General features: G+C 57.3%; 1 protein-coding gene across 1 annotated transcript in view; it reads left to right on the top strand.

Annotated features, from left to right (window-relative positions):
- Positions 1-25532, top strand: part of ASTN2 (astrotactin 2) — a 360893-nt gene that overhangs the window by 215066 nt on the left and 120295 nt on the right. Inside the window, exons 14-16 of the mRNA XM_075439778.1 lie at positions 15192-15316; positions 15649-15753; positions 17722-17901. Coding sequence (XP_075295893.1) covers positions 15192-15316; positions 15649-15753; positions 17722-17901 — 410 coding nt within the window. The remainder of the gene's footprint in view (positions 1-15191; positions 15317-15648; positions 15754-17721; positions 17902-25532) is intronic.

Raw genomic sequence — 25532 nt, 5'->3', positions numbered from 1 at the left:
TCCACCTCTCAGCCCAGCGTTGGGGACATCCCGGCTGCTTGCTTGAGTCCATCAGCCCTTTTCAGAGCCTGCAACAGGTTGCACATAGACATATGCCGTGTATTTTGAGTGCGTCTTCACTGGCCAGGCTAAGCATGGAGATTTTATCAATCCGGTGTATAAATGACTACTGCAATTAGCACAGCATCCCGTCAGTTAGGTCACTGTTGCACCCTGCGTGCAGCAGCCCTGCTCCGTTTCAAAGCTAGCGTCCCGCCGAGCAGGAGAACAGATTGTGTGGCTCTGAGCGGGTGTTGCTGACAGTCGCAGCCACGTGCTGCTCTGCTGGATTGGTAGCGTTTTTTCATTCTTCTGGCAAAACAAAAGCAAGCCTAGTGCCAGCGATAGCCTACAGACAGCGCAGGGGTCCAGGGTGGAAGAGATGCTTTTTTAAAATACATTGATTAAGATGTTAGTAATAGAGGTATTTTAAGTAGGAGAGGTTTGCAGACTCGTTCTGTGCCTGGTGTGGGTAGGATTTAAGGAGCAGGCCAGCACATCGGCGGCGAGCGTGGGCATGGCCGTCACAGCCACCCCATGCTCTTGCTGCCCTGTCCCTGCTCTGGATGTGCCCCTGAGCTGCTCCGTTCCATTCCAGTCTGCACAAGCTGCAGGATAACCTTGCGTGTGGTTGGTCTCTGCTGTCTGGCCGTGGCCCAGGAGAGCCCCACTGCTCCCAGCATGTGCGTGAGCCCTGGGGAGCAGGAGGGACAGCGGGGCGGAAGCTGCCGGCACAGCCAGAGCCCAAAATGAATTGCACATCCGTGACTTGGGGCTTGGGCTCCTTCCCCAGCCCCTCCTGAGCCCCAGCGGTGCCAGGCAGCGTGTGAAGATGTGCTGCTACGAAAAATAGGTGGGTGTTAAAAAACACAACCAAACACCTCACCTTTATCGTGAGGCTGAGGGAAAGCCAAGCAGCTGTAACCTTGGTCCGTACCCCCGCAGCAGGCTTCGCAGCCGTGCAAACCGGTGAGCTGACGTTTCAAAGCGGAGCTCGGGCCCCAGAGATGGGCAGCGAGGGGGCAGGGCCGGCGTGGTGCCCTGGGAGACGTGGGTACTGTGGGTACGTACCCCGGACCGGCTCTCGCAGCCACAGGCACAGTCCAGAGCTGAGGCACTGCTGCTGGACACGGTGCCAGCACCCACCAAACCCAATGCCCTGTCACCCACGGGCTTTTGCCAGGCTCGGGGACCAGCCAGCAGTGGCAGATCTTTCCTCCCCCCGAGCATGAGAGGTCTTGGGGAGCTGCTCCCCCACCCCGCGCCCTGCTCCCCGCTCCCCCGGCCCTGGCAGCGCGCCGGTGTCTGCGCAGATGTTTGTGTTCTCTGCAGCTGATGAAAATATTCATTATCTTGTTAGCTGCTGCGGCGGAGGAAGTTCAGATTTGCATTTCCACAGCTAATCACGCAGCGCACACAGAGCCTGTCAGCCAGCAGCACTAATTGGGCAGAGCAGTGCTGCGCCCAGGCAAGGAGCCCTCCCTCCTGCCCGTCCCACCGCCAGCGCTGCCGGGACGGCAGGGGACAAGGGCCGGGGCGGCGTGGGGGCACCGTGGAGCAAGGAGGATGACGAGGTTTCTGGGAGCGGGAGGTGGAGGAAGGCAGTGGGCCTTGGGGCTTGGGCTGCATGCGTTGGCTGGGTGGGTTGCAGTAAGGAGGAGTGCTGGTCGCTGGGCGGGATGGGAGCAGGCAGTGGGATCCCAGTCCGGGATCACTGCTGGGCAAGGCGTGTGTGTGTGTGTGTAGGGGAAGGTCGTGGCTCTGTGCTCTGGGGCTGGGAGCTTCTGGTGGGACGGGAGGCGATGGCTGCGGGGGATGCTCGTCCCCTGGGGAGCTGGTCTGGGACACGGGCTCCTCCTGCCAGGAGCTTGCCCTGCTGTCATCAGCCTGGGGCCCTTGGGGGACCCCCGCGGCCCCCCACGCAGCTCACAGGGGCTCAGCGAGGTCTTCAGGGTCCACCCTGTGAACAGCTGATGGTGACATCGTTGTCTCTAGTCCTGAGCGTGAGGAAACGATGAAGGTTTGGGAGAGGGGACGTGGACCCGCACGGGAGAGCACAGACCAGAGGTCGGCGTCGGGCACTTGCCGAGCGAGAGCGGGGCTCTGCTCCCCCCCGGGGTCTGGCAAAGGCGCGGTGGTTTGTGCCACCCCCTCCTTGTCACCGCTCCCTTCATGGTGCCCGGCGCTGCCGAGCCTGCCTTCGCTTTTCTGAGCTCCCACGGCGCCCGGGAGGTTCCTCCCTTCCACCGCGCCGCGGGGAGCGGTCCGTGAGACCGGCCAACTGGCCCGCGAGCTTTTCTCATCTCTGACTTTTATGACACTAATTATAGCTGGTGTTATTGCATAGTTCATCTGCATTATTAAGAGATGCGGTGGAGATTGGTTTTATAATAATAACCGCTCAGATTTATAGAGTGCCTTTCATCCCAAGGGGTCCTTATTGGCTTTATGGCCTTGCCGTGGTATGCAGGCTTGCAGAGGGGAATTGCTTCTCCCTTCCTCACCCGATGTGGGGTGCGGCCGCTCATGGGGCAGGGGGGCTCTGCCCCCGCTTGGGACACCTGAAAATAAGGGTGATGTTCAGCTGAAAAGAAAGGAGGGAGTGAGCCAGGAGGGTTTGAGGCAGTGAATTGTAACCACCCGGCTTTAAACTGTGATAGCAGGGGGTTTCCAGCACCCTGTGGGCTCCTCTCTGGTGGTCGCCATTAGCACGGGCCATGGGTTTGTGCTGCTTGCGCCACGGACACCACTCCAGCCGCTCCTCCGGGGACAAGGCTGGCACCAGCCCGTTGCTGCTCCTCCTCGCTAGTGCCAGCACTGGTCGATGGAGATTCCCCGTCCAAGGACTAAATTGGCTTGACATTGACTTAGCAATGCGAATCCTTGCTCCGGGCAGCGCAGTCGCGAGCCGGCCCCAGCATGGGGATATCCGAGCGTGCCGCAGCTATGCCAGCTGTTGAGCTGTACCTGCTTCCGAGTTCGCAGCAGGGCTTGGATGCAGTCCTTGGTGCAGCAGAAAATCTTGCCTTGCTCTTTCCCATCCCAAGTGATCTCTCCAGAGATGGAGGATTTGCCCATCTGCCTGTTGCTGTGTAACTTGTGACTGTGTAAACCTGAAGGCAATGCAAGGTTCGGGCTTGGCCCTCATCAGTTGATGGGTGGAAGGAAGCAGGGTGGAAGGTGCTCCGAGGCACCTCGCCGAGCGCCGGAGCGGGGCTTGGCTCTCAGCGCCCGCCTTCCCCTGCGAGGGTGGCACGGGGCGAGTTCGCTGCAGGTGCTGTCACCCAACCCTGGCTCGCTGCACGCATCGTTTTGTGGCTTCCGTAATTAACTTCGCAGACAGAAACGCGACTTTGCAGCTGCGGTCGCAAATCCCAGCGGTTTCACCATATGCTCTGGCTGCCTGACAGCGCCGGGGAGCTGCTGCTTACGGGCGCGTCCCTGAGCACTGCCCTGCCCGGGCGCTGCCGTTGCCTTCCCCGCCTGGCCCTGGCCACCGGGGACACCGGGCTCTGCATGGCAGCTCGCTGTGGCATGGCTGCCGTGGTCCGTGCTGGTGGGTTTGCTGCTGGGCAGGGCCGCGGGCCGGCCGAGCATCCTGCGTGGGCATCTTGGGTGGGGGCTGCCTGGGTGCTGCAGCCGGGTCTGGTGGGCACTGGGCACAACTGGGGCTGCCCCAGGCTTGACGGAGCCTTGCGTGGGGCTGCTGGGGTACGGCTGGCCTTGCGTGGAGGGGAAGCAGGAGCGTTAGCTGCGTTGATACGACTTTGTCGGCGTGCCGGCGTATGAAATGTGTGGTGGTATTGCAGCCCTGCCACTGCCTGTGGCTGTTTTTCCTCTGCTTCTAATGACTAATAGAGAGAAGACAAAACAATTTCTATTAGTTTCTCCCACGCCGCAGTGGGTTTCCTATTTTCCAAACCTCATTAGAGTTTGTAATACCATGGTGGTAGTCAAGAGCAGTCCGAATCACCCTGGGGGGAAAGAAGAACCGAGGAGATATGATGTGCAGTCCGGTATTAACACTGCTGCTGGCTTATTTCCAGGGTCCCTCCTGATTCCTTTCCAAACTCTTGTGCCTTATCTCCATCTTAAAGGTTAACGATGAAGCTTAGGAGAGAAAAAAAAGAATGCTGAAGATCCCAAATTGTTAAAAGAGAATGGATTTGTGTGCTGAGCAGAGAGCTGGGTCTGCCTTGACATTGGAAAGGCAAATATTATTTAAAAGGCAGTGCTTGTGCTTCCCAGGGCATTGCAGCTGGGCTGTGGGTTTCTCTGGAAGGAGCTGCTGGTGCGAGGGGCTGCTGGTGTGCAGAGAGGCCACCGGCCTCGGGTCGCCATGCCCAGATCCCCTAGGAACTGGATGCAAGTCAGGCACCGGCCTGGCGCCAGTCCCTTGGGGAGTCCCGGGGTGTAGTCCTGGCTCCTTGGAAGTCAGTGGGAGTTTTGTATTTGTTGCCTCGGTACAAATAATGCTCGTGAAAGCGCCAGGCACGGAGCTGCTCGAGCAGCGCTCAGGAACGATTGCAAACAGCACCCAAACAACCTGCGCAAGAGGGCCTGCAGCCTGGCTCAGCTCATCACTGAAATAATCATTCAGAAGAGGTGTCCAGCCCAGCTCTGGGTCACTCAGAGCAGAGAAAACCCATCCCCGTAGATAAACCATCCCCAGATCATCTCGCAGTGGCTACAGCCTGGTGGGCAGAAGCTCCGCGAGCTGCTCCAGGAGTTCTGTCTGTCTTCGTGGCGCTTCTTCATCCAAATCATTAAAAAGCTGGAAGTTGCTGAGCTTATGGAAGCTGACAAGGTCGGACACTTTGGCTGTCAGCGATGGCAAAGCTGATGGAGGGAGGCGCCTTGAAGGGCAGGCACGTGGAGCGAGACACAGATCCTCCTGGCAGGCACTAAGCAGCGCCAGTCCTTTGTGAACGGGTGGATTTCTCATCAGTCACATCCGCTGCCGGGCAATTCCCTGACCTTCCCACCGAGGAGGGATGGCACGTGGCTCAGACGTGTCCTCCTGGCCCTGCCAGCGGGTTGCAGGCTCAGGACAAGGCTGCTGAGGCCAAACCCATCCAGCGGTGGGCAGTGGTGGAGCCGTTACCTATCTCCCGGGTGAGATCGGCCAAATCCTTAACGCAGCGCCGTGCAGGGAGAGAGGTTTTGGCTATTTGCTTGTTTGCTTTTGCCCTGTGCAAGGTGGAGAGGAGTAGGGAGGTGTGTGTGGAAGGGCCTGTCCTGGGCGATGATGCACCCAAGTGATGTGATGCACCCGCGTGATGTGAATCGAGTGGGACGGTACTAAGGAGAGAGTAACTTAAAGATGGAAAAGGTCGGGTTAGTCATATGCTGGGTTGTATTTTGTCAGCTTCCTTGCTGCTTGTCATTGATGTGGGTAAGTCCTGGAGTACTCTGTCCAGTTCTGGGCTCCCCAGTTCAAGAAAGATGAGGAGCTACTGGAGAGAGTCCAGCAGAGGGCTACGAGGATGAGGAGGGGACTGGAGCATCTCTCCTACGAGGAGAGGCTGAGAGAGCTGGGCTTGTTCAGCCTGGAGAAGAGAAGGCTGTGAGGGGACCTAATAAATGTTTATAAATATCTGCAGGGTGGGTGTCAGGAGGATGGGGCCAGACTCTTTCCAGTGGTGCCCAGCGACAGGACAAGGGGCAACGGGCACAAACTGAAGCAGAGGAAGTTCCGTCTGAACACGAGGAAGAACTTCTTCCCTCTGAGGGTGACGGAGCCCTGGCCCAGGCTGCCCAAGGAGGCTGTAGAGTCTCCTTCTCTGGAGATATTCCAGCCCCGCCTGGACGCGGTGCTGTTCAGCCTGCTCTGGGTGACCCTGCTTTGGTAGGGGGGTTGGGCTGGGTGACCCACAGAGGTCCCTTCCAACCCCGAACATTCTGTGATTCTGTGATTCTGTGAAACGAGGAGGTCTCCAGCAGTCAATGCAAGGAGCTTGGGTCCTGCTCTGTCAGAGGGAAGGGGCTGTCAGCAGACGCTGGTGCTCTGGGCTCTGGTCCTGATGCGGCCAGGAGATGTTACCCGGGTTCGAGTGTTAGCAATGACAGCTTCTGCGCCAGGTCGTGGCTGGTAGCTCACGTGCGTCCGCCCCCCGAGGGAATTTCTCTCTGCGAGTGTGGGCTTCCAGGAGTGACTTGTGGCAGAGTTACTGGCAAACAAGAGCTGGGTTGTCAGTCTCTTCCCCTTTGCCAGCTGGGGATGTGTCAGCTTCTCATCCTCACCCTCTCACTCAAAAAATGGGGATTTTTGACTTTTCTTAAAACTTCTTGCAGAAAATCACCTTTAAGCTTAGGTTAAGCACAGGAAATTTCAATCCCACAGGGAATAAATCCGTATATTTGCGAAGTTGTGTAAGGGGCTGAAAATTAGAGCTTTGCATGGGATTTCTCTTGCAGCCCTGACTCCATAATTAAGGCATAAATCCAGCTTTGCGTACCTGCGCGCTGCCTGCTGCACAGGCGCCAGGCGTTGCTGTGGGAACCGTAACTTTCCAAATTTGTTTTTGCTCAGCGCTCCGTTTCAGGCTGTTCCCAGCAGGCACTCCCGAGGAAGAAAGATCCACAGCCTACCGCAGGATTTCACCCGCAGGAGACACGCTTTGCTGGAATAAATAAATAGCTGTATAATGGGGAGCGGAGTGGGGAGAATAATGAAAGGTGATAAACGGGTGCCAGGCTGCCACCTGAGCTTCATTGCTTCTGCTGGCTGGAGACACGTGCCGGTGGTGGACCTCCTCCAGCAGCACGTATCCCCGCCAGCTGCCTGCTCCGGGGCTCACCGTGGTGAGGAGGGAGATCTCTGCTCCTGTCACTCACGGCTTCTCCATCTCCCTGTCTCAGAGCGGATTCCTCTGTGTTTCCTTTAGAATTGGCTTCAGGAGAGGATACGCGTTTTCTCTGTGATGGTGAACATCACGTTGTGATGATCACCAGTGCCGCGGTGGTGGGCAGTGCTGGCTGGGTTTGTGTGGGTGCTCAGGGTTGTCACCGGGGCTGTGCAGACTGGAGGAGGGCTTTAGCGTTTGGAGGATTTTTGGAGATGATTTGTAGGAAAATCAAGTTGGAATGGTGCCGTGTTGGCAGAACACAATGCTGATGGGCATGGGCACACGGCTCCCGGGGCGGTGGAGGGAGGGTCCTGCTGCTGACCCAGGCTCGGGCATGAGCGGTGTGGAGAGTTATCAGTTCAACAGCTGAACTCAAACACCAGCCATGGTGAGCTTGGGGTTGTAGAATCATAGAATGGTTTGGGTTGGAAGGGACCTTAAAGATCATCTGGTTCCAACCGTCCTGCCACGAGCAGGGACATCTTCTACCAGCCCAGGGTGCTCAGAGCTCCATCCAGCCTGGCCTTGAACCCGGCCAGGGAGGAGGCAGCCACAGCTTCTCTGGGCAGCCTGGGCCAGGGCCCCGCCACCCTCATGGTGAAGAATTTGTTCCTAGTATCTAATCTAAATCTGCCCTCATTTAGTTTAGAGCCGTTCCCCTTTGTCCTATCACTACACCCCCTTGTGAAAAGCCCCTCTCCATCCATCACATCCATTCCGTTACTGTGAAATGAGTTTGATGTTCTGGAGCACTAACGGAGAACAGCAAAGCAGTCACAGTCTACGCTGAGACTTGCCTTTAGCTCCCAGGGAGGTGCAGGACCCCCTCGGGAGGCACGGAGGTGGTGGCAGTGTGGGGGTGGCATCTATTCTTCTGTTTTGTACTTAAAATAAAGAACAACCAAGACAATCTGTGCTCAGGTTCTGCAGCAGGTTCAAGCGGAGTTGACAAGTAGCTCTGGTGAACTGAATCCCAGTTTTACAGAGAATAACCCGTTCACCAGGAAGGAATCCCCTTCCGCGCCCCTGCCAGCTCCCGGGGAGCAGCGCTGCTCCCGCCGCCCGCACCCTGCTGTCCAGCTGTCACTGCTGTCCCAGGTCTTCAAGTGCCACGTCCAGATGTCGTTTGCTGGCTGCCACCATCACGTGCCACGGCTGGATCCCTGCTTGGCACCGCGCGCCCGGTGGCACAGGCACTGGTGGGGTTTGCAGCTCCTGCTCCCAGCCGCGGTCCCTGGTGACAGCCACCACCCTTTGCCCAGTCCTGCAGCTCTCATTGTCGCCTCCCACGCTCCGGTGTCCCCACACTGGGCATAACAGGGCAAGAGGAGCCCAGTGGTGCTACCGCAGCCGTGCCGGCGCGGTGCCGTGATCAGTATTCCAGTGCCGGGATCAAAGAGCCACCAAGATGGAGCCCATGGCGTTTCGCCAGCGTCGGCTGAGCCCCGTTCAATGCCTCCCCGTGTCAGAGCAGGTGACCTCACCTCCACGAAGCCCCAGCCCCGCGGGGCGGAGGGAGTGGGGGGCACGGGACGGGGGTCCCAGTCAGTCCCAGCCCCACAGAGGGTGTTGGGGCTCAGTCCAAGGGTGCATGGAGGGGATGGCGCTGAGCACCATGCTTGTAGGCACATCGCGCCGGCGCTGGGGAGCATCGTGCGTGGCCACAGGGACTGCGGCCCCAGCGCTGGCCTGATTGAGCTCCCCGAAACACCTCAATTTCAATGCTAATTCTCCCTGAACCGAGGGGGTAAGGCAGCTATGGAATGTTGTTGGGCGGTTTATTGCTGGCACTGAAGTGGGCACGCTGGGGACGCGGCGGGGAAGGACTGGCAGCGTGGGGACAGGACTCATCCGCAGCATCGGGGCTGATGGAGGTTATTAGAAGGAGTGTGGCCAGCAGGTCGAGGGAGGTTCCCCTTCCCCTCTACACTGCCCTAGTGAGGCCCTATCTGGAGTTCTCTGTCCAGTTCTGGGCTCCTTACTTTAAGAAAGATGAGGAGCTACTGGAGAGAGTCCAGCGGAGGGCTACGAGGATGATGAGGGGATTGGAGCTTCTCTCCTATGAGGAGAGGCTGAAGGAGCTGGGCATGTTCAGCCTGGAGAAGAGAAGGCTGAGAGGGGACCTTATAAATGCTTACAAATATCTGAAGGGTGGGTGTCAGGAGGATGGGGCCAGACTCTTTCCAGTGGTGCCCAGCGACAGGACAAGGGGCAATGGGCACAAACTGAAGCAGAGGAAGCTCTGTCTGAGCATGAGGAAGAACTTCTTCCCTCTGAGGGTTGACGGAGCCTTGGCCCAGGCTGCCCAGGGAGGCTGTGGAGTCTCCTTCTCTGGAGATATTCCAGACCTGCCTGGCCGTGGTGCTGTGCAGCCTGCTCTGGGTGACCCTGCTTTGGCAGGGGGTTGGGCTGGGTGACCCACAGAGGTCCCTTCCAGCCCCGAACATTCTGTGATTCTGTGATTCTGTTATGAGGGCGATGGCTGTGGCCACACCAGGAGGATTCAGGGGGCACAGGCAGCTCCGGGTTGGGGCTCTCCTCTCTCCCCGCAGCCCGGTCCGGCCGCGCATCGTTGCAAAACGGTGGTTGGGGCTGAAAGCTGGGGAGCTGGAGGGGGCTCCAGGGCCTGGCAAAACCTGACCAGTGTCTCCATTTTTATCGTGCCTCATTATACAGGAGTGGGGCCTCGCCTCAATTAATGACCAGTAAATTTGGAGTAAGTAACGGCTGCTTCAGAGGGTTTGCATTAAGCCTTTATAATTCACCAGTGCCTGGGGTCATGGAGACACATGGGGGGAGATTTACGGTGTGCTTACCTTCTCCGGAGTGGCTGTGGAAACAGGACACCCCTTTTCTGTCGTCCAGTGACTCTAGATCATTTTTTTTTTGGTGATGACAAGCTAAAAAGAATCTATTTCTGAATGTCCCCCTGTCAGATGCAGGCTGGGCTCCTGTGAGTTTGGAGCCACCCCAGCAGGAAAGCTTCTCCGGGGGAAAGCTGGGTCAAAAGCGGGCACTAAATAACCTCAAATCCATCATGTTCTCCCTAAGCAACTGCGGGACAGAAAGAACTAAGATGAATAATTCTTGCCAGAGAAGGTGTCCTCTCAGACTTGCATAGCAGAGAGCGCAGTCCTGGCGTAGTCACTTTGCTGAACGTAAGCACGCTGGGTGATAATGTGATTAACATTTGTAGCTGTGCTGGCTCAGATAAGGGTAATTAAATCCCACGCTTCAGGGCATCAGCTAATCACTTGTGGGGTCATTTTATTTTTTTTTTTTTTTTTTTTTTTTACCCCTTTGTGAATGTATTTGCCCGGTGGCTGGGATGCAGGCTGTGCATCGCCGTCCGCGCGGCTGGAGGTGGGCAGCCCCACGCTAGCTGATGCGTGGGTTTGTGGTGGGAGCTGCAGAGGAGCGGGGAGGGTCTGCCAGAGGGTCAGCGGGCAGAGTCCGGCCTCGAGGCCGTGTCCTTGGGGAGCGAAGTGCGCAGGGAGGAAGCCACAGCCGGCTGAGCCGAGGAGGAGAAGCTGCTCCTTCACCCAGCGGCGTTGCTAACAGGAAAATGAAACGAATGTCAGTCACCAGCTGATCTTTCACTGCTGCGGGCCAAAATCCCACCGCGAGCTTGGCCCTGGCTCTCAGCGCCTCGGCAAGCAGACGGGGTGCCCCAGGGCTCAGCAGAATCACGCCATGGACCACGACCTGGTGGCCGTGGCCTCATCCAGGAGGACCACAGCACTCCGGCTGCTCCCCCAAAACCCCCTTTCGCTCAGGGGTGCTGTGGGGTACTGGTCCTTTCGGCTGCGTGAGGTGATACCAGCACTGCGGAGCACCGCAACGCAGCCCTGCGCTGCACCGCGCCACGGCTGTATTGCATCACCTTGGCTGTATTATTTAAGGTCAGATTCCCTGAAAACATCTCTCGTTTGTGTATCTGGTTTCAGAAGGACAGGAGAACACCAGCACAGCGGGCTCTCGCTGCCTGAGCCCTCCTCCTGGTACCTGAGCAGCCGCTAATTGCCTTTACCCCACCAGCACCCGGGACGGAGGGAGCTGCTCTCTGTTATCCGTGTCGCCCGAGGCAACGGGTGCGTTTTATGACTTGGCCAAGGTTACGTGAAGCATCCGTCAAAGCCAGGATTTCGAACTTAGTTTAATCCAGGCGACTGCCTTCCTCCTCTGCCCACCCTGCCGGTACGAGAGCTCCGTAAAGCCTTTGGCCATTTGACCTTTCCCAGCACCAAGACTCGTTTATCGGGAAGTCAGCTCCCTCCCAAGGCAGGGACATACTCTGGGTCGGAGGCTGCGAGGGAGAAACAGCATTTTCTCAGATAACGACTCAGTATCTGCAAAATGCCCCAAGAGATGTTCGGATCCCCACCAGGAGAGCGCTGCCAGTCCACGATTCAGCGTGCAGCATGCTGGGGAGAGCAGCACGCTCGCTGCTCCTGCGAGTGTCGGGCATCTGCGCCGTGAGTGCTGGGGGGGTGCTGGGGGGCAGAACGAGAGACAGAGGAGGATGGTGTGGGGCCAGCAGGTGCTGGGAGCAGGCGGCTTTGCTGGGCTGTCTCCTGATCCCATCGGAATCACAGAATCCCAGAATGTTCGGGGTTGGAAGGGACCTCTGTGGGTCACCCAGTCCAACCCCCTGCCGAAGCAGGGTCACCCACAGCAGGCTGCACAGCACCGCGTCCAGGCGGGGCTGGAATATCTCCAGAGAAGGAGACTCCACAGCCTCCCTGGGCAGCCTGGGCCAGGGCTCCATCTGGGTCCATGACCAGTAGGAACAGCAAGGTCATGAAAGTGCTGCCGTGCCTCTTGGAAGTGGCACAGACCCCGAGGTGTGTAGTGATAGGACAAGGGGGAACGGCTCTAAACTAAAAGAGGGCAGATTTAGATCAGATATTAGGAAGAAATTCTTTCCCATGAGGGTGGTGAGGCCCTGGCCCAGGCTGCCCAGAGAAGCTGTGGCTGTCCCCTCCCTGGCAGGGTTCAAGGCCAGGCTGGATGGAGCTCTGAGCACCCTGGGCTGGTGGAATATGTCCCTGCCCATGGCAGGGGGGTGGAACCAGATGATCTTTAAAGGTCCCTTCCAACCCAAACCATTCTATGATTCCATGACCCCGCACGTGGTCCTACACCCATGCGGAGGTGCCGGTGGCTCGGCCATGCCCTGGATGGAGGCACGTGCAGCAGCATGTGCCCAGGGATGCTGTCACATCCCTCCCCTCGCCTGTGTCCCTGACCCTCACACAGAGCCCGACAGCTTTGATCACAGCTTCCAGAGAACACAAAAGCCCGGCAGAAACTCTTTTTTGTGCCTCTGCGGTGAGCAGCGCTGCGAGCCACAGGGTTATTAATAAGGCGCAGTGGGAAAGGAGCTGCAGCCCTCTCCCGGCTGCGGCTCCGTGGCAAAGCGCCCGCACCGGACACTGCTGGGGTCCCCATCGTCTGCCGCCCGCCTCGCCTGCCGCAGACGCAGCGGGGCTCGGCGCGGTGCCGGACGGCAGGGCTCTGCGGGGGGCTGCGCCGTGCCCGGGGGCTGCGCCCAGCGTGTGCTCCACTCCGGGGGCTTCGGCTCAGCCCTGCTGCGGGGTGGCAGGAGGCTGGAGATGGGGAGAGGCGCAGGAAGGGTTTGGTAGCAAGACTGCGTGATCGAGCCCCTCCTGAAGCTCTGCCTTGTGCCGCTGCTCCCTCGCCTTACGGGAGCAGGCTGTGGGCACGCGCCGGTGTGTGCGCCCACGCCTTGGCTCGCACTTTCCCCGTGTTTTTCCTTGACCTTTCGGCTGCGGAGCGGTGAAAGCAAACGGCATTACAGCAAGCGGCACGGCAGAGCGCGGCTTTTCGGTAAATACCTTCTCGTGGAGGCAGCAGCTCTGAGCAGCAGGCGCTGCGTGCGGTTCCCTCACACTGGTGTGCATCTCCTGCAGCTTCTCCCCCCGTAGCTGCCCGTGCATGGACCACCAGCCGCAGGGCTGGGCTCGTGCCCAGGGACAGCCGGTCTGCGGGCTGGCATCCGTGAGATGGTCTGGGTGGGTTTGCGTCGGGGAAGGAGGACACGCTGCTGCTTTGCATCTTCTCTGCCGTGTGCCTGGGTGCAAGGCACTGGGTTGACGCAGTCTTGTGGTGTCTGCCATGCCATGTGTTTCGGTCCCCCACGGCTGAGCTCTTCTGGCATCACTGTCCCCTTGTGCGGAGCGGTGGGACAGTGCTTGGGAAGGTGCCGCCAGCCAACGTCATCGTCCTCCTGGGCATCCCCTCCTGGTCCTCTCGGAGGTGGGATGCGGGGCTGGGCAGGCCTCTGGTGTGACCCGCCTGGCCCTCGTGCTCAGCCTCGGGCACAGGGTGCGGGGCTGACCCATTGGGGAGGGCACAGTCCCCGTGCTCCGGGGCGGCAGGCGGGCTCAGCCCAGCTCCATCCCACTTTTCCCAGTGCGGCATCGCGCCTCTCCAGGCGTTGGGATTTGGTAGCGCTGATGCTGTTGTCCCTTTTGTGCTGAGCAGAGCAGCAGAGACATCGATACGCTCCTTCCCGAGTTCCCTTACCGACTCGCCTAATTTTGCAGCCCTGCTTCCCACCGCCCGCGCAGCTCCCGGCACCGGCAGTGACTGCAGTTCCCCGTTTGCATCCCTAAGACAGCGAAGGGCTGAGAAGAGCAGAGCACCGCTCCGCCACGGGGATCCCGTGCCCGGCGTGATAAGTGGGAGATTTGTGAGCGCACGTGCGAGCGAGAGGCTTCTCCCCTCAGACAAATAAACCACTTTTTCTCCAGCAGTGCCTAAAGTGAAGCTCTGAGGCGCAGCCCGGTGCCGGCGGCTGTGAGACAGGGGTGCAGTGTGAAGGCAGGCTGCTGCTCGGTGCCAGAGCCCCACTCGTGTGTCCCCTCCTGCTGCTGCTCATCCCACTGCTCCTTGCCCGCCTCGGGGCTGGGAGCGTCCCCGGACAGGGCTATGGCCTCCTGCTTGCCACCGGTACAGGTTGCAGTGGCCGTGTCCTGACCCTGGAGCAGCGGGAGAGCCCCGGGGAAGTGTTCCACCACCTCAGCATCTCACTGCAATGGGACCCGTGGAGGTGGCCAAGGTGTCCCCACTTGGGAGATGATCATGGGGTGATGGAGCATCCCTCCTAGGGACGAGCTCCAGGGGTAAAACCAGGGAAAGGGGCTGAACCCAGCAGCTGTGTAAAGGAAAATCTATTCAGAAAAATGCAGCTGGGGCAGCCGGTGCCAGCCTGAGCCTCCCCCAGCTCCTGGGGCTGACCTGATTTTCGCAGAAACCTCCCTTTTATCTGTTCCGCTGCCCTTTTGTCTCTGCACCCGGAGGACACAGAGCTCCTGGCCTCTATTTTGGCTCTAAGATCAATATTTAAAATCCCCCCTCCCGTCTCCTTTGCGCGGGTGTGAGGCGTTTTGCTTGCCGGGGGAGGCTCGTCTCCCAGAGACCTGTCTGTTCACCATTTCAAATAATTTCCCCGGCATCGTTGTTCTAGAAACAATTCATTAGGGGCCTATTATACAGCGTTATACCTGCCAGGGTTAGACGAGATCCCGCATGTGTGATAAAATCGCACCGTAAGCTGCATGCGCTGGGCTTTTTTTTTGGTGTCTGCCTATAAGTGTACCTTCTCCTCCTTTTGGAGAGCCAGTCGTGGGGGCAAAGCCGTGGCGGCAATGATGCTGCCTGGGGTGAGGAGCCCCAGCGGGGCTTGGTCCCGTACTGGAAAGAGGTGGTGGGAGGGGGCAGCTTTGGGGGGCAGCAGCTGTTCATCTCTCCTCACTGCCGTCTGTCCCCTCTCCAGTGGCACACTCTGAAAACCCAGGCCAAAACCAGTGGCCAAGTCCCCAGGCTGAGAGTGGTCCCATGTTGCCCGAGAGCTAACGGAGCGACGGCCCCCGGGGAGCTCGTTAGGCATCACAGAATCACAGAATGGTAGGGGTTGGCAGGGACCTCTGTGGGTCATCTAGTCCAACCCTCCTGCCGAAGCAGGGTCACCTACAGCAAGCTGCACAGGACCTTGTCCAGGCAGGTCTTGAATATCTCCAGAGAAGGAGACTCCACAACCTCCCTGGGCAGCCTGTTCCAGGGCTCCATCACCCTCAGAGGGAAGAAGTTCTCCGCATTGCCTTGGAGGGCTGTGGAGCCAGGGATGGCTGGTGACCCACTCCCCAGTTAGGTCTCCTGCTCGCAGGAGGTGTCCCTCGTCCTCCGAGCCATCCATCCCTGTGCCGCCGGGGCAGCTCAGCCCCCCTGCCCGGCCGTGGCCTGCATCGTGGCTTTGCAGTTGTCTTTTTCTCTCTGCAGGGAGAATAATTTCATCAAGGACTTCCCGCAGCTGGCCGACGGCCTCCTGGTGATCCCGCTGCCCGTGGAGGAGCAGTGCCGCGGCGTCCTCTCGGAGCCCCTGCCCGACCTCCAGCTCCTCACCGGTACGAGCCACCCCCGGGCTCACCCCCGCAGTGGGCTTCTCCCACCCTGGATCCCAGCGTGGTCCCCGAGGGGCATCAGCATCCCAAGAGTTGGGGGTCCTTCGCGGCAACCCTCCTGCATCCCTTGGGCAGAAATAGCGTATGGGCTGTGCGAGGCCGCCCTGGCACGGGGACCCACGGCATGGCCGCCGGAGGAGGTTACCGTCCCTGCTGCCACCCCGTTCCTCGCCCCTGCGGTGCGCAGCCGAGCGAGCGCTCGGTGTCAGCGTTAGCGCTCCCAGGAGCGCAGGCACCGGCTCGGCAGGGGCTCAGCATCGGCTCTTCCTTCGCAGGAGACATCAAGTACGACGAGGCGATGGGCTACCCCATGGTGCAGCACTGGCGGGTCAGGAGCAACCTCTACCGGGTGAAGCTCAGTTCCATCACCCTGTCTGCAGGTGAGGGGTTCTAGCAGCAGGGAGACCGCGTGTCTGTGTGGGCGGGTGGGTGGTCGTCTTCAGCCCCAAGGCACAGTCGTGCCCAGCATCTCACCAGCATTTCCCACCTCCGGGCTCTGCTTGGGCAGTAACTCACGCTCCCAGCGCTGCTGCAGAGGAAGGCAGAGAGATTTTCCTCCTTTTCATGGGGGGAAACTGAGGCAAGGAGTTTGTGCGGCTCGGTTGCAAAACCAAGAGCTGGGGTCAGAGCCAGGATCAAGCTGATTAGCAACACTGTGGGGAGGATTTGGGGCGGGTGGCTGTGTATACACGTGTGTACAACAAACAGCAAGTTCTTGAAAAATGTTGTTTCAACAGGACCCGGAGCGCTTGTAAATGTGGGTCATATAGTGCAGGGAGTCGCAGACGAGGAAGGGGCGGGCAGGAGGATCCTGGAAACGTCAAAACATTTCACTTCCATGTTTTTATAGCTACACATTTTGTTTCAGAAATGCTGAAACATTTTGTTGTGACCTGAAATGTTTTGCCTTTTCATTTCAAAACAGCATTTGTTATGTGAAAAACAAGGTGTTTTTAAATGGGGAAAGGGGAAAAAAAAGATGTAGTGCAGACAGGCTGCACAGCCCCGGAACAAAATAACCTGCTTGGAGCTGAATGAAATACTTGGGTTCAGCTCAAAATTAATTCTTCAACCTTTTTTATTAAACCAGCCTTCTCCTTCAGTAAACCAAACAACCAGCCAGATAACCTCATTTTGGTGACAGTTATGACGTGTTTTCTTGCAGTTTATTTTCGGTTCCACCACTGAACCAAAACGATGAAGCTCTAAGTGATGCCAAGGCACCGTGTAGTCACCAGTGCCTCCAAGATATTTCATGTCCGCAGAGCAGTGAGGGTCCATGTCCTCGTCCCATCCCACAGTCCCCGCTGTCTGCCCGGGCGCTGCTGGAGGGATGCCCCGACCCTTGCGCACCCACGGAGCTGCCGTCAGCCCAGCCCCGTGTGCCCCTCTGGGCTGTCTCCAGCTTTCCTAAAAATAATTGTTGGTTGTGCAAGGTATTTACGCTGGGGCGACCTGCAGTGCAGTCCGACCTTACACCAGGAGAGCATCTCTGGTTATGGTTATGGCAAAGCAAAGGCCAAGCACATCCTTTGGGGAGAGTGTTGGTGACGTCCCAGCAGCCTAAAGAGCAGGCTGGAGTTGGCGGGAGGCTGTTTGTGTGTCTCTGGGGTGTGCACACGCGTGTTCATGTGCGCATCACTGTAAAATGATTTGAGACATTTCTTAGGGAGAGAAATCATAGAAGGATGCCAGTGCCGCAGCTCAGGTAAATAGCCGGTTGTGGGTTCCAAAGGATCATGTAGACCATGGAGATGAGAGGGCAGGAACTGCAGGAACTTCAGGGCTAAGGTGATGAGGGGACTGGAGCATCTCTCCTGTGAGGAAAGGCTGAGGGAGCTGGGCTTGTTCAGCCTGGAGAAGAGAAGGCTGAGAGGGGACCTTAGAAATGCCTCTAAATATCTGCAGGGTGGGTGTCAGGAGGATGGGGCCAGACTCTGTTCAGTGGTGCCCAGCGACAGGACAAGGGGCAACGGGCACAAACTGAAGCAGAGGAAGTTCCAGCTGAACACGAGGAAGAACTTCTTCCCTCTGAGGGTGATGGAGCCCTGGCCCAGGCTGCCCAGGGAGGCTGTGGAGTCTCCTTCTCTGGAGATATTCAAGACCAGCCTGGCCGCGGTGCCGTGCAGCCTGCTCTGGGTGACCCTGCTTCGGCAGGGGGGTTGGACTGGGTGATCCCCAGAGGCCCCTTCAAACCCCCACCATGCTGGGATTCTGTGAACTGCGCTTTGCACCTGTGCAGGGACTTGTGTGCCTTGAGCAGGGGATCTTCTGGGCCTCCTTCCCCCCGGGCTGCAGCTGGCAGCGCTCCCCGGCCGACCTGCTGATCCCCTGCCTCCCTCCCACAGGCTTTGCGAACATCCTGAAGATCCTGACGAAGGACAGCAGCCGGGAGGAGCTGCTCTCCTTCATCCAGCAGTTTGGCTCTCACTACATCGCAGAGGCACTGTACGGCTCCGAGTTCAGCTGCACCATCCACTTCCCCAGCAAGAAGGTCCAGCAGCAGCTCTGGCTCCAGTACCAGAAAGGTGAGGAGTGCGGTGGGAATGGGCGGGAGCACAAATGCTGGTTATCGTTCATGCGCTTGCCATCCATCACCTGCTGTCCCCCGTGCACACACCATCACCGTGCCGGTTAGCAGGTGCAGACAGGAGACTCGTAGCAAACGGAGTGCCCAGCAGCAGGAGATGGTGGCACGTGTCCATGGGCAGCATCCCTAAGCCAGGTGGACTCGTCCTTCCTGCTCCTGCCCTTCAGCGGCTGCACTCGGGCTCCATCCTGCCCGGGGGGTCCCTCCTTACCACCCGCCCCAGGCCCCGCCGCGGTGGCCCCTGCGCGCTGGGGGTGCTCAGGGTTGGATGATGGAGATGTGACATAATTGAGCTGGCTCGGAATGGCTTGGTTTTATTGCTTGTGACAATGACAGTCTTTAAGGAAGTGCATTAAATCAATAGCAGACTCATTGTGCTACACCATAAATAACGAGACACATCATTAAACAGGGCAATAAACTTCAGGACTTCAAAGTAATACAATTAGGTTATGTTTATAAAAACTCCCGTATCACTGTAGCCTTCCATTTGCCAGTTCGTCTCTACTCCAGGGAGCTGGGGGTATTCCCCAGCTCTGATATTTTTCTGTTGAAAATCACCTGTGATGTTTCATGGGGCCCGTCATAGGGCTGATGGTAATGGGGGTCACCAAGGCTGCTGCATCCTGCCCCGCAGGCGCTGCCGAGAGCGGCCTCGCTTGGTGCAAGCCGACGGACGGAGGTGCACTCCCTCCCGCCTCCTCCGTCGCTTCCTGCTCGTTTTCTCTGTTTTCCCAGCACAGCTCATCTTGTGAGCATATTTATAACACCCTGTACTCATTTATTTGGGTTTTAAATAGTGATAAATGAAGTTTGCTGCAGCAGTGCCCCTGTTTAGCCAGAGAAAGCGTCGTGGAGGTGTGTTGTGTACATACTGGCGATGTTATCAATCATTTGGGCATGCTTCCTGCAATCCCCGGGCAAACGTGTCCATGGGGAGCAGATCCGGCGTGGCTGCGTGGCCCCAGCGCCATCACCGCAGACGCAGGGTTTCTCCGGAGGTGCCGAGTGGGAATGAGAGGCGGATGCTGTGGTCTGAGCCCGGCGTGAGCATCACCGCTGTTTCACAGGGCCAGAGGGGAGATGAACCACCCCAGCGCTCGATCCGGTGATGAAATATCTCCCATTTCTGAGCCCCCACCTTCCCCTCGGCCCGGGGCCGTGGTGCTTCCCAGGGCTCAGCCGCGGAGCCCCATGGTGGCACGTGGCCCAAAGGCCTCGCTGACAAAATAATTTCCTTTTTAGTCCATGGTATGCAGCTGGCCGAGGCGGGGTCCCGCGCTCCCCAGCCGGCTCCTGCCCGTGCCGCTGGAGCCGTGCCCACCCCGTGCCGCTCGCAGTGCTGGGAGCATCCTTCCCCACCGCCGCGAAGCTCCACAGCACTCGTGGGACCCCAGGGATCCCCGGAGGTTTTGCATGTAACGCCGGGACACAAGCGTTTAAGTTCTGATCACGCAGCGTTTGGGGACCGGGTGCTGGCTCCGGCGTTGTTCTTTGTGCGTGGCTCCGTGTGCGGTGTCAGTTGCTGATGGGGTCGGTGAGGTTCAGCTTCAGGGCCATCAGTACTGCACAGGGACCTGTGTTGTCCTTAGCTCTTTGGTGGCCAGAAAATGCTTTTGGAAGGACAGCGAGGATGTTCAGGGCTCTTGCCGGTACTGGGGGAGATCGGCTCTGGACAGAGAACGTGTCACAGGAAACCCGGAGCTCTCTCCTGGAGAGACCCCAGTTTGCTGAGAGAAAGAGCTTGCTGTTTATGGGAGATGGATTTTATTCCCGGCTTCTCCACTGATGTGCTCTCATTTTGCCAGTGACATAAGGAGGATCTGAATAAACAGCTCGAGCTAGACAGCTCTGGATGCCTTCTCCACTCGGAAACAGCTCTGGCCCGCCGGGCTCCCTGCTGCTAGCCAGCCCGTTTCCGAACTGCTCAGAGCGCGCACATATACATCATCTCTAATAAATACCAAAGTGAGGCCAGGATAACTGTAATTTGTTAGCGAACAAAGCAGGTCAGAAGAGGAGGGGGAGAGCAGAGTCTCGAGCTAATGGGAACGGCACCAAATATGATAAAAATGCACATTGTGGCGTGTTTGCAGCATCACGCAAAATTATTTTAATGTTTTAATCAACTTCATAAATCAATCGGCGGGCCTCAGGAGGAGGCCTCCGCCAATAAAGCACCCAATCTGCGCGTCGAGCCCTAATTGAAAACACGGTCTCGAATCGGAGCCGGCGCCGCTGGCAGCCGGACTCCTTGCAAAGCGCCGGGCCAGGCGCTGGCTCTGTGCCGGGGCTGGAGCAGCCCGGACGCCGCGCTCGCAGCCGACACAGCAGCCCGTGACGTGGGTCGGTGTCTGCAGAGCGCTTCCCTCAGCCAAACGCGGGAGAAAGGGATCCGGCTCTCGCAGGGGCAGCAGAAAGTCGGTGCCTGCTCGCTGCCCGGACCCACTCCGGGACCACCACGGCTGCCAGCACCGCCGGCGCTGGCGGGCTGCTCAGCCTGTAGAAAGGCAAAATGTTCCCTTTCCTCCTGCGAGTAGGTAAGGTGTGTGCTGGGGGGAGGCGAGGGAGCCTCCCGCCCTTGTTCCTAAGGATTTGCAGGAGTGAATCCTGCAAACGAGAGAGCCGGAGAGGCACGGAGGCATGGCTGCCCACCTGCGTGGCTGCGGCACCCCCAGCACCGCGCTCCTTCCGGGGCAGACATGGAAACATCCCCCAGGCTCCCCTCTGGGAACCGCGTTAGCCCGTGAGTAACCAGACCAAACCCCCACTTTAGTTCATGCACAGTGATTAAAAGCCCGTTTTTGGGGCTGTTTGCTCTGGCTCTGTGCAGCCAAGTGACGCTTTAACTCATCGGAGCGGCTCCGAGCAGGGACCTTGAGATCGACCCGGCCACTGATCTCTGCCACGGGAGCCCCCCTTTGATGGGGGTTTTCTACCCCCATCAAAGCCAGCGATTAATGCTGACGACGCCTCATTAAGTTCTTACCGGTTCTGTGAGCATCTTCGTTTGGCAGCTGGGGCAGTCGCACACCCCCAGCCACCTCCTGTTGCGTGTGCTGGGTCTGGCCGGGATGGAGTGAGCTGGCTTCGCCGCAGCCCCTGTAGTGCAGCGCGCTGATTTGTGGCTAAACCGGTGTTGGTAACACCCCGGGGTGCTGGCTGCTGCTGAGCAGGGCTTGCACAGCGCCTGGCCTTCCTCTCTTTCCCACTCTGTCCCCGCAGTGAGTAGACCAGGGTGGGCAAGATATTGGGAGGGGACACAGCTGACCCAAACTGGGCTATTCCACACCATATGATGCCGTGCTCAGTGATAAAACTGGAGGTGGAGGCTGGGGGTCAACCCACCAGAAAGACACTCACAAAATGTGCAGGAGGAAGGAGAGCGATCCCTCCATCCCGCAAATCCAGGGACCGCTTCAGTCCCTGTGAAAGGTTTGTCAGAGACCTGGCTGCTCTGCGGCCCCTCGGTCTGGCTGGACAAGGAGGAGGAGGAGGAGGAGAGCTTGGTTAGGGGGAGGGAAGAGCTGCTCTGATAGCAAAATCTGTCAGCCCCAGTGGGATTTTCCCCAAGAGCTGTTCTAGCTCGCTCCTTCCCACTGCGATGCACAAAATGCAGAACACATGTCTGTAAGGTGCTCCGGCGCTCGGAGAAAGTGGAGACGTTATCAGCGGTGATGCGGAGGGTCTCGTCTCGTCAAGCGTTTGAGTGACAACTCTTTCCCTTCGCACGGTGCAGACCAGCTGAGCCGCAGCGTGGGAGACTGCTGTTCTCCAGCTGGGAGAAGCTGGAAGCAGCGGCGGCGTGCCGGCGGTGTGCGGAGGAGCAGGAGCACGCGGGCTCCGGGAGCTCCTCTCCCGTGCCGCCGAGGAGCTGGGAGATGCGCAGCTGGGGGAGTGGGGAGTGTGCCGAGGTACAAGGGTGGAGGAGATGCAGAGGGTTTCACCACCCAGCTGCCAGGTTAGGGTCATGCTTTATGTCGGCAGCGAGGGAAATGGTTGGTGTTTCTTGCATTTCCTATGATCTCTAGATAGGGTTTCCTTGGCTGAGGTCACCTGGCCACATCTGAGCTTTGAAAGCGGCTGGTACAGACGTGAAAGATGTGCTCTTTCAGGAACAGATAATAGTCCAGAGAGGGGCTGTGTGCTGACAGCTCCTGTCGTGTTCAGTACAGATTTCTGCCCACCAGCCTCTCTGATACTTGCTTCTCTTCTCTTGGACCACACGCCATCGGTTGTATTTACCTTTAAGAGGTTACAGTTCCTACGCTTTCTTGTGAATTCAGCAGTTTAGACAAAGATCTTCATGAAATACAAACCACTCTAAGCACACAGCCTCGAGCACTGCTAAAACAGCAGTCTGTATTCTTCTGAGTAGGGTCTGTGGATCCCTCCTGTCCTCCCAAGGTCTCATTCATCTCCCTTCAGGTCTGGTACTGCCGTAACACAATTAAGATTGAACTAGTCCACGGGAACCTCTGGTTTTCGTTTCCTAGGCACAATCAGGTGCATTAAGAAAGCTGTAAGGCAAGCTTTGCATCTATTAAAGGAGATAATGGCTTTCCCTTATACCTGCTTGGTCAGAAGTAAAGGGTATAGAATTTCCCTGTCCTTGAGATCAGTTCCTATAAAAAACCACTCTACTACCTTTGTAACACTCTCACTGCTTGCAATTTATGTCATTATGTTTATTTCAAAACCTCAGATTTTGACATTTTGTTCGGAGGAGGAAAAAACAATCTAGCTGGTTGCCATGAAATTTAGTTTAGACTAAAATATGTGCTGTGACTCAGTCTGCTGAGTGACCTTATGCACCGCTCATTGTAATCCAAAATTGCCAGGCAAGTAGAGTAATTAGTTGTGCAAAATGAAGTAACTTTAAATCCTCGCATTGAGTAATGACCCAGAAAAATCACTTAAGCTGTACGATAGAAAAGACTCCGAGCATCTGGCTTTAGTTTTACTTTTGTAGCTCTGCCCCCTTTGATGAAGAAGCAGGCTCTCCCCCTCGTCCCTGCAGAGACCCTGGCTGTCCGTGTCTGCCCAGAACGAACGCCAGCGGCTTAGCGGCCGCTGCCCGAGGACATCAGAACATGTCACAAAGCAGCAGGGTGAGGCTGACAGCGCCCGCACGGCGGTTGTGCTGCAAGGACTGTGTATGTTTGATAAACCGGCAGCTCCTATCTGTCCAAAGAGCTGCTTTGTAACGTCCAAGACGAGCCCCAGCGATAAAACCCTTCCCCCGGAGCAGCAAACCCAGCTGGGTGGCAGGACCAGGGGAGGACCTGCACGTGCTGCTGACGTACAGATGCCTTTGAACACTGGGGGGCAAATTGCTTGGGTCCCCTTTGGCTCCACCGAAATACACTGTTTCTAATACGATTTTCTGCAGTATTTATCAGTTATCCAGAATAAGGGGAGAACCCTCCTGGCAGCCCCAGCAAACGTGTTGCCTCTGCAGGCGGGCCGAGCTGAGCCAGAAAGCCCCTCGCTGAGGCAGGGACGGGGGGCTGGAGCCTTCCGCCAGGCTTCCACGTCCCGACACCGAGCGCTCGCTGCCAGGGAATTTGGACCAGACCGTTAAAACCTCAGGTGTCGGCTATGGTGAGAAGCAAGATACTGCCCTTGGGGGGGTATCGGCGTGGGTTAAGGTACCAAACTCCAGTATTTGTTTATGAGGTGGGTAGGGACGCGTCAGGTGGAGCTACGTGAGACCTGCCAGGGAGATCAGATTTACCCTCCGCACCCTGACGGCGTAAAAGGGGGGGTCATGGCCGTTGTGTTCCCCAGCCTCATCCCGCTGGCCTTAAAAACCAGTCTGCCACCAAAGGGAGGAGACGAAGGGTTTTTAGTAAGAAAATGAGCCGTTTGCAATGCGCCTTTAATTGGATCGATTTTTCCTTTATTACACAGTCTTTATAAACCAAACACACAAGTATAACCAGACGAGCTATTTCTCCAGGTAGAGAGCAGAATCCAGACTATTTCATCACAATCCTTAATTACTCCATTTCATTTCGTTTGGCAGATGATCCCAACAGTGGCGGGGGGGGGGCACCACGGCAAGAAACATAGCTCTGCAAAATCGTCTCGCAGTCACTGTCAGGGGACGTGCGTACCCTGGGCGAGGGGCAGTGGGTTTTCTCTTTCCCTTCTCTGCCTGAAACCCAAGCCCAGAAGAGCCGCAGGCAACACCCCCCCAGGCGCTGATCGCAGGGCCCTGGCCCATCAGTGCAGCGCAGGGTGGTGTTATTTTTCTTGGATCTTCAAGAGAAACAGATGACAGACGCTTTGTTTGAACCCTGTCACCAGGAACAGGCTGGGGTAACCAACTGCTCAGTTTACTGGACCAGCTTTGAAGTCCCTTCAAGCACTCCAGGAAATGTTATTGCTAGGAGCGTGATGTTTATTGCGAAAAAAAAAAAGAATCCATTGGCACAGAAAATGACAGAGGTACATATTATCATAGATAATATTGCTTCAATTATTCAGGTCCACGGTAGCTTCCTGCTTGGAGCAGTTCTTGTGAACAGGAGAAATGTTTAAAAGAGAGCAGTAGGAGAGGAACTGTCGTTACCAAAGCACTGGAAAAATGCCTTGAGTTACAATGTCATTAGCTGCAGAATGGCCCAGTAACAGTCGTCATCTCCCAAAAACATCTATGCAAGATGAGATCGGCTCCCCAAATTGCTGTTACACACCTTGGGCACCTGCCCCCTCCCACCCCAGCAGAGCAGCAGAAAGGTAAAGATCTGCTGGCAAGCACACAGAGCAGCTCAGGAGGGACGGGGGCAGCTCCCCTGGGCTCCCTCAGCACCATCCACCACGCTGGTGGCTTAGCTCCTACTCCCTGCTCCCGAAAGCTTTTTCCAGCAAATTATAGCAAGAAAAATAGGAAGGTGCCCTGACGGAGGGGCACCTCCAGCACACAGCTGGGTGTTTATGGTGCTGGTCCTCTTCAGTGCTTCGGCTGCGCAGAACAGGGAGAGTTAAAAAAAACCCAAATCCCACTGAAATCTGCTCCCGGCGCTTCTGCAAACAACTGAGTGGAGCAGCAGCAGCTCTGAGGCCTGTTCTGCTTTGCTGTTTCACTAGGGGAAAGTATATGGGAGCTTAAGAAAAAAAATCACCTGTTGCATACATGTTGTAGCCCAAGTAGCAAACAATTTGCTGTAGCATGGCAGCCACCATAAAATCAGCTTTTATATTGTCTGTCGTGCCCCCAAATTTGCAACCACGTTGTTGATAGCAACAAATAAATGCGCTGCAGTGTAACTATTATCTGTGGCAGATTAACATGCTACCACTGTGCCCTATTTAAATGCGTCTTTCCTTCAATAAACTATTCTAGGCGAGCAGCACCACACTGAGGTACACATTTATCAGCCAGGAGAGTAGCACTGTGGGGGCCTTGGTTCACACAGCTGCAGTTTTGTGCTTCATTTGGCCCAAAGCCACGATGAACGTGAACTCTGGTGCCTGCTGGTGCCGTAAAAAAAAAATCTGAGGAACGTAGTGTTTTGCTGTGCAAGGGAAAAAAAGGCAATGCACCAGTGGCCGTGCTTCCAA

The sequence above is a fragment of the Opisthocomus hoazin genome, chromosome 19, assembly GCF_030867145.1.
Source record: "Opisthocomus hoazin isolate bOpiHoa1 chromosome 19, bOpiHoa1.hap1, whole genome shotgun sequence".
In the NCBI taxonomy this organism is placed as follows: Eukaryota; Metazoa; Chordata; class Aves; order Opisthocomiformes; family Opisthocomidae; genus Opisthocomus; species Opisthocomus hoazin.
The sequence above is the reverse complement of the archived record's forward strand: the minus strand, read 5'-3'. Positions and strand labels throughout refer to the sequence as shown.